The 8,891-nt window shown below is 44.6% G+C and overlaps 1 protein-coding gene across 1 annotated transcript; it reads left to right on the forward strand.

Annotated features, from left to right (window-relative positions):
• The first annotated feature begins 53 nt into the window (after window positions 1-53).
• Window positions 54-5,930, forward strand: c10h1orf52 (chromosome 10 C1orf52 homolog). The gene is made up of 3 exons (XM_048602145.1): window positions 54-454; window positions 3,106-3,298; window positions 5,047-5,930. Exons 1-3 carry the CDS (start codon window positions 125-127, stop codon window positions 5,205-5,207), a joined length of 684 nt encoding a protein of 227 aa, XP_048458102.1. The 5' UTR covers window positions 54-124; the 3' UTR covers window positions 5,208-5,930.
• Window positions 5,931-8,891: the final 2,961 nt, after the last annotated feature.

Raw genomic sequence — 8,891 nt, forward strand, 5'->3', positions numbered from 1 at the left:
GTGAGTCTGGGAGGTCAGAGCTCATTCCCCTGGTGTCCTGCAGGGGGCGGTGAGTGTGGGAGGTGGAGTCCGTCACATTGAGCGGGTTCACTCGCTGCCTCCTTGGCGGCCGGTGCCGGTGGCTATGGCGGACCGGGACCCTCTCTCCTATTTCGCCGCTTACGGGAGTTCGGGGTCGGAGAGCGAGTCGGAGCCGGAGCTTGAGTCGGGTCCGAGGACGGGGGCAGGGCCAGCGGGTGTGGGTGTCCCGGAGCCGGGCGGTGGCGGTGACTGTGATCAGGCCCAGGCCCAGGCCCAGGCCCAGGCCCAGGCCCAGGCCCAGGCCCCGGGCTCGCAGGCCGCCCTGCCCCGGCCGGACGAGCTGTTCAGCAGCGTCTCCAGACCCAGTTTCCTGGGCAGACCGACGAGCGGCCTCATCAACTGGGAAAAGCGGGTAGTGAGGGCCCCGGAGGAGGTGAGAGGAGAGTCCGAAAGGTCAAACATATAGTTTAGTCATAAAAAAAATCTGTTTATGTCTATGTTTATGGACACAAATGAAGTGTAGTTCTGTACAGGAGCATATGAAGGGAACAGACAAACATTGGAGGTTGACCCTATCCCAACAAACCAAAGACCTCTTACACAAAACTAATATTTATATATATTTGAGGCGCTGGGAGGGTCCGATAACTGAATCAGCCCCCATTTACCTTCAGCAGGAAGGCCTCAGACAGCGGTTTTTCCCCACTGCCCCTTGGCGGTAGCTGCCCCAAGCTTTAGTGCGTCCCTCAGCCTGTAGTCCTGGGCCTTGGAATGTGCCAGTCTGCAACACTCAGTAAGGGTCATCTCCTTGTTCTGGAAGACCAACAAGGTTCGGACACCAAAGAGTGTCTTTCACCAAGTTGATGGTGCTCCAGGCACAGTCAGTGTTTGTCACGGTGTGCGTTCCGGGGAACAGACCACATTAGTAGTTAGGAAGGCAAGTGCAATGGTAGCATTCACTTTGAGAGGGCTAGACTATATATTTCCTATAGCATGGAAACAGGCCATTTGGCCCAAAAATCCCTCAACAACCCTCTGAAGAGCATCCCACCCAGACCCAAGCCTCTACCTTTTCCCATGACTAATGTACCTAACCTACACATCCTGGACACTATGGGGTAATTTAGCATGGCCAATCCACCCTAACCTGCACATCTTTGGCCTGTGGGAGGAAACCAGAGCACCCGGAGGAAACCCATGCAGACACGGGGAGAATGTGCAACCTCCACACAGACAGTTGCCCGAGGCTAGAATCAAACCTGGATCCCCGACACTGTGAGGCAGCAGTGCTAACCACTGTGCCACCATGTTGACCCTGTAAGAAATGTCATGCTGAGGCTATATAAGGCTTTGGTCAGACCAAGGATTGAAAATTGTGAGCAGGTTGAGCCCTGTACCTAAAGAAGGATGTGCTGGCCTTGGAAGTTTCACCCTGAACTCAACAAGAGGTCTTTTGTTTCAGAAGTAGGAGCGAGCACCTGGGCAGCCCTACATGACTGCTTTCTTGTCCCCAACTGAAGATCTGATAAAATTGGGAGCTCTCCAATCTTGAAACAGCCGCAGTAGGGTCTAAAGCCAGCAGTTTTCACCAGTCACTTGTTTTTTGGAAGGCTTGATTAGAAAAATGTCTCCCAATGATCTTTCAATTCCTCTTTTAAAGAAACCACTCCAGATATTTTCAGTAATTTGAAATGAATTGATTTTTCCCCAATCCTTTAAAAACTAACTCCACCCAAGCAATATTAAATATGAAGCATCTTTGTAATACATTAACGTTACTGGTAAAGTCTTCATATTCCTGCTGGACCATGGAGTTACTCTATTATTAGAGAGATGATGTGGAGGTGCCGATGTTGGACTGGGATGGATAGGTCAGAAATCACACAACACCAGGTTATAGTCCAAAAGGTTTATTTGAAACCACATGCTTTCAGAGCCTCGGTCCTTCTTCAGGTGTTAGTTGCATTAGCGAGAGGTGACTGGTGATGATTTAATCTGAGGGTCACTATGTCTCAGGTGAGGGGAGAGGTTGAGAAGGAGAGATCTTCATGGTAACACTGTTGATATTACTCTTCATTGTAAACCAGCCTTCCAGCCAACTGAGACAACAAGGTGCAGGGCTGGATGAACACAGCAGGCCAAGCAGCATCATAGGAGCAGAGAGGCTGACGTTTCGGGCCTAGACCCTTCATCAGAAAAGGGGGAGGGGAAGGGGGTTCCGAAATAAATAGGGAGAGAGTGGGAGGCGGATAGAGGAGAGGATAGGTGGAGAGGAAACAAACAGATCGAAGAGGCGGGGATAGAGCCAGTAAAGGTGAGTGTAGGTGGGGAGTTAGGAAGGGGATAGGTCAGTCCAGGGAGGACGGACAGGTCAAGGGGGCGGGATGAGGTTGGTCGGTAGGAGATGGAGGTGCGGCTTGAGGTGGGAGGAGGGGATAGGTGGGAGGAAGAACAGGTTAGGGAGGTAGGGACGAGCTGGACTGGTTTTGGGATGCGGTAGGGGGAGGGGAGATTTTGAAACTTGTGAAATCCACATTGACACCATTGGGTTGCAGGGTTCCCAAGCGGAATATGAGTTGCTGTTCCTGCAACCTTCGGGTGGCATCGTTGTGGCACTGCAGGAGGCCCAGGATGGACATGTCGTCTGAGGAATGGGAGGGGGAGTTGAAATGGTTTGCGACTGGGAGGTGCAGTTGTTTATTGCGAACCGAGCGTAGGTGTTCTGCAAAGCGGTCCCCGAGCCTCCGCTTGGTTTCCCCAATGTAGAGGAAGCCACAGCGGATGCAGTATACCACATTGGCAGATGTGCAGGTGAACATTGCTTAATTCCAGCCAACTGAGCTGACCAGCGGCCTCCCGCTCTCAATACATTATATAAATGCAGTAAGAATTTAAAAATGCAAGAGAAAGTAAGCAGATCAGGCAGCATGTGTGAGGAAAAACAGAGTCGACATTTTGGTTTGATGGTCTTTCATCAGAACATGGCTTTTATTAATATAATTAAGTTTGTTTTTAGTGAATGGATTGTTTATTTTTTTTTGTACTAATGGTTTACATGGCTAAATTTTTCTGCTCATTTGACAGCCGCCAAAAGAGTTCAAGGTCTGGAAAACAAATGCTGTGCCTCCACCAGACACATATGCAGTGGAAGAGAAAAAACCACCATCGGGTGTGGACATGGCAGTTAAGTGGTCATGCATGTATCAGGACAATGGTGAGGATGCTCCACAACGCAGAGCCACCTTGCTTCCAGAAGAGCCCGAAATCTCCGACTCAGGTAGGAGCAAGCCCCAGTCGCTCAAACACTTGGCAAACTTTAACTGTGTTTAAATGCATTACGTGTTAAATGTCAGTTTGTTTCAGGAAGACCCTGAGCCCAGAGGTTTGTGGATGCAAAATGATGGGGACCTGGCTCTGTCACAATTCTGTTAACTTACTCACACAACTTGATGAATTAGAGAAGCTGTTGCAGTTAGGAAGGCATGTGGGATATTTTCCTTCCTTGACCACACTGACTAGAGTTTAAGAGCTGAGAGCTGGTTCTGTACTGTAAGGCCCAGATAGAGTACTGCATACAGAGCTGTTAACCAACATCCAGCATGATGTGATCATGTGGTAGAAAGGGTTGAAGATATTTGCAAGGACGTGGCCAGTGAAGGCTGATTTAATGGTGATAATTAAAATAATGAGGCTAGTAGAGCTGATAGGAAGAAACAGGCCTTTGTTTTCTCTGGGCCCTCTTCTTGGCCATCTAAGCTGTTTGTTTCTGCTCACATTGTCCAATGGCCTTCGAAATAGTCAACTTCCAGAGCTGTTAGTGACTGTCTCTCGTGTGTCAGAGTCAGTGTCCACCATCCTCCTATCTCATCTACAGATGTCCTTGTAGTGGGGGTAGACACCCAGAGGTCATGACTTACTGGCCAGTTCATTGTGCTGTAAGATTCCTATCCTCCTGACTACCTCTCAGACTTCAGCTTCTGATACCTTCCTGCTATTACTGATTGAACAAGACTCCTCTGTTTGGTCTTAAAGCTTTCTTGCAAATCTCCTGAAAGCTGTGGACTTTTAAGTTAAGAGACAGTCTGAAAATTATTTTCTGTGGTTTTTGTTATTTTTCAATTGTATCTACAATTCAATTATGAGCTTTCCAAATTATCTGCGTGAGCTTTCGTGGGATTGGTTGTATTCTGTATGGATGCATTCTCATACCATGAGTAAGACCAAATTTGGAAGATTCCTAATTGGCCACTTAATTTCTATTTATCTGTTACTATTCTATGGTAATTAACGGAGTGTGTGGGGGAAAAGATAGTCTTGTGGAAAATCTGTCTGGATTTTTGTATGAATGCATAGAATATTCCAGCTCAATCGGAAGAGGGTTGAAAGATTACCGTGAGCCTCTTTCCATGTATGTTTCCGGATCACTCATCAGTTTGTTTCCATTTGAGCCAAATTCCAAAAACTTGAATTTAATTTTTCCTCAACGCTATTTTCCTACTTGTTTTGGGTTCTTGCTGTTATCTAAATGAAAGCTCAGAAGCGCAATGGAGGTTGAACTCTCCCTATGGTAAATGTTCTCGGATATGCATTCATCTCGGGAGGCGACGGCCTGTTAATCCAGAGACCCAGGTAATGTTCTGGGCACCCGAATTCAAATCCTGCCACGGCAGATCTGGAATTAAGAGTCTAATGAAACCATTGCCGATTGTCAAGAAAATCTGGTTCACTAATGTCCTTTAGGGAAGGAAATCTGCCTAACTTACCTGTCCTGGCCTACATGAAACTCCAGGCCCACAGCAATGTGGATGACTCTTAACTGCAATTAGGGATGGGCAATAAATGGCCAGTGACTCTCATTCTGTGAATGAATTAAATAAAAGGTATTGGCTGTTTTATTTGCCTAACTCGATTTGCTGCAAGTCAGGCCACTTCTAACTGAAACTAAGAAATCTATTGTAGTTGGTTTTCATGTGATCATTAGATATCAAACTGAGTTTATGTGGGTGAATATTTTTCTGCTTTCAGATGAAGAAGATGGGAATGACTTGTCTGCAAAGAAACGCAAGATTGAAACGTTTCAGCAGAAGGAAAAACGTAAGCGAAATCAGGGACAAGCGAACAGGGAGAAAAGTTTTGTTGAAGAGGAAAAGCGCATTCTCAGGCAGGAGTTTTCCTTAAAAGATTGAAGGCAAGGTTAACTGGACAAGTCCCTTCCCTTCTCCATGGAGTTTACCTTATTCAGCCTGAAGACAAGCACTCTGGATTAAAAATGCAGGAGCAAAACTGATCACGATTGCTGTGTGGATTGTGCAGTGGGAAATTCTTCAAACTAAAACTTAATATATTGTTCACTCGTCCTTTTCAAATAAACAGGAGTCGAACTTTTGCAGAGTGCCAACAGAAAGCAGCAGGACAATGGTTTAGAAGTGCTGACCTTTCAGTGTGGACTTGACACAACTTTTTTTAAACTGAGAAAGAACCTTAGGTTGGCACTTGGACGTGATGCAGCTGGTGTTGATTTACGTAGAAACTTTGCCAGTGTTCCAGTTTGGCTTGTGTAGCAGTCAAACTGGTGTCTGTACAGATGACTCAAGTACTGTGAAGCAGGTTTAGTTTGTTCCCAATTAGAGATATTTGTTACAACGCCCCTAACGACAGAACACAATGTAAAATATCTTAGCACAGCCTACACAGACTTGTCCTCTACTTGTTCTAGTATCGTCTTGATGTTCTAGTATTCAGTCACATTTGGCATTGAAAGTCACAGGTTTGTGGTTACAGGTGAACCCTGTCCTGAATGGGATGATGTGGCCAAGGGTGTATGTGATGTATACAGTGAAGACAGACTCGAACTGGATTTCATTAATGTAAAATAGTCACTAATAAACCCAATGGGGAATTCAGGAGAATTATCTTTACTTTGTGAACAGAGCTTACACCAATATTGATTGAACAGACAACGTAGCTGCATTTAAAGCTGCATGAGCAGATGATGAACAAAGGAACAGAAGGATATTCTAAGAGGATTCAGTGAAGAGGGGAGAAGGCTAATGTGGAGCATAAATAACAGAACAGACCATTGGGCTGAACGGCCTGTTTCTGTGCTGTGGTATTTTGTAATACTACAGCTTTACATGTTTCTAGTTGCAGAAGCTTCAAGTGAATAAATTGCATCTAAAGAGGCTTTTCATTTGCACATACAGGCATGTTGGCCTTAATTAAACTCTTGTTCTTTCTACCTCTAATGGCTTAATTTGGGAAAGAATTGGGCAGTAATTTAGCCCTGCATTCTCTGCTGTAGGTTTTCAAGCAAATAGTAAAATGACATTGCAATAAAGTTGATGTGAACAGCAGTAAATTACCATGGCTTTGCAGGAGAAACAGCAGCTCATGTAGGATCAGGCAGCAGGTGTAGATATGAACTGTATTCCTTTAGATGATAGAACCTTGGATGAGAATCCTATCACATGAATTTAGCAGTATCTACGTTTAAAATAATTAGGTGAAAAATATCACAGGTACATAAGAATAGTGGAGAAACTTCTGAAGAGAAACCTTTTAGAGATGAAGCTTGCAATCTGAATTACAAAACTGAATCAAACCCTGTTTGTGCCATCCTTCAAACAACCAGCTGTAGCTGTGACAGGATTGGGGGAGGAGAGAATTAAAGGTTGGTGTACTTTACCAACTTCACAAACTTCAGTCGCCAGAGGGCTCTCGCAACTCTATCCAGTGTGTGACCGAATTTGCAGGTTTACTGTGATTGGTACATCAGTACAAGACAAGGCAGGGGCTTGGTCTTATATTTGTTAAAAAAGCATTCAAGTTGCTGACTGTTAAACTTTTGAACTTATTGATGAGATTAATTGTAGAAACAAAATCTGTCACCGGGATTCTATGTGAAATGAATTTAGGTATTCTTAACACAGGTTATAACATGGGAAATTGGAACAAAATTGGCTTTGAGCCTGTTTGTGCCATTGAAAAGGTCATGACTGATCATCTGCCTTACCTGTGTGTTCCTGCATTATCATCACCACATCATTTGATTCCCAGTGCTCTGTCTTGAATGTATTTAGTGAAATAGGTAAAGCATTCCACAGATTCACAAAGCTGAGTAAAGAAATTTCTCCTTGTCTCATACGGCTGACCTCTTATTCTGATACTGAGACTCTGTTCTAGAATCCCCAACCAGGAGAAACATTTTCTCAGCATCTACCTTTTTAAGCCCCTGAGGAAATTTATGTTTAAATTCAATATCTCATTTGTCAAAACTCCAGGGAATATGGGTCTGGTCCTGTCAAATCTCTACTTAGCTCAGTAGTCTGGTAAATAATACACTCCCTCTGTAGCAATGACCTAGTGGAATTGTTGCTGGACTGTTAATCCAGAGACTCAGGTAACGTTCTGGGGACCCTGGTTTGAATCCTGCTTTGGCAGATGGTGGAATTTAAATCCAATAAAATATCTGGAATTAAGCGTCTAATGATGACCATGAATCCATTGTTGATTGTTGAGGGAAAAAAATCCATCTGGTTCAGTAATGTCCTTTAGGGAAGGAAACCGTCGTCCTTACTGGTCTGGACTAGATGTGACTCCAGACCCATGGCAATGTGGTTGACTCTTAACCCTCTGGGATGGGCAGTAAATGCTGGCTTAGCCAGTGACACCCACATCCTGGGAACAAATAAAAAACAAGTCATTCATAAGATCCATCTCTGAGTGAATCACGGACGTTTACAGTACAGAAGGAGGCCATTTGGCCCATTGAGTGCTTGAAGGCAGGTCCTTAGCTCATTCAGTGTAAGAATGTTTCATTCTGAGCAGTTCTCGTGGGTGTTTTTGTCATGTATTTCGTAACTGATTGTTGTACCTGCATGTTAACTTTGTGTCTCATGTATAAGGATATCCAGTCCTGCTGAAGTTAAGCATTTCCCAGTCAAAAAAAGCTTTATTTTCCTTGTAAAATGAATAATGTAACACATCACAGAGGACCGAAGGCACAGAAACAGGCCATTCGGACCAATCAGTCCATGCTGGTATTTATGTTACACTCAAAGCCGCCTCCTATCTTTTCTAACACAGATCAGAGAATTGTTATAATGCAGAAGCAGACAAGACTCTTTGAAAATTTTGACTTGGTGCTAAGCTCCTGCCCTTTCCCTGCAATCCCACAGAGTTGTTTCTATTTAACCAATCATTTCCTATCCTTTTGAATTTCTCTGTTGAACCTCCCTCTACCACACTCCTAAGCAGTATGTTCTGGACCCTAACTACTCATTGTGTGGAAAATGTTCTCATTTCACATTTGCTTCTTTTGCAAGACGTTTTAAACCTGTGCCCCTTAGTTCTTGATCCTCTTTCTTTTCTCTACAGAAAGTAGCCCCAACTTCTCCAAATTCCCTAGAGTAGTGTATTGGCCCAAACCTGGATATTATCCAGGTCTCACTGCATTTGGGCATTTATGGCTTCAGCATTTGAGGAGAGTTGAATGGTGCTGAACACTGTGTAATCATCAGCGAGCATCCCCACACTTATGATGAAGGGGAGGTCATTCAAGAAGCAATGGTGTATAGTTGGGCCTAGGCCACTACCCTGCGGAACTCTCGCAGAGGTGTCTTGGAGCTGAGATTACTGATTTCCGATAAGTCCAACCATCTTCCTTTATGTTAAGCATAACTCCAGCCAGCAGAGAGTTTTCCCCCATGTTGTTAATGAGTCCAGCTTTGCAAGGGTTGCACTCGGTCGTATGCTACCTTGATGTCAAGGGTAGTCGTCACTCACGTTCCTTCTAAAGTTCAATTCTTTTCTATGTCTAATGAGATTGAGCTGAGTGATGCTGCTACTTTATGGATAGGATTCTGGAGACT

Source organism: Rhincodon typus, chromosome 10 (genome assembly GCF_021869965.1).
Source record: "Rhincodon typus isolate 14 chromosome 10, sRhiTyp1.1, whole genome shotgun sequence".
NCBI lineage: Eukaryota > Metazoa > Chordata > Chondrichthyes > Orectolobiformes > Rhincodontidae > Rhincodon > Rhincodon typus.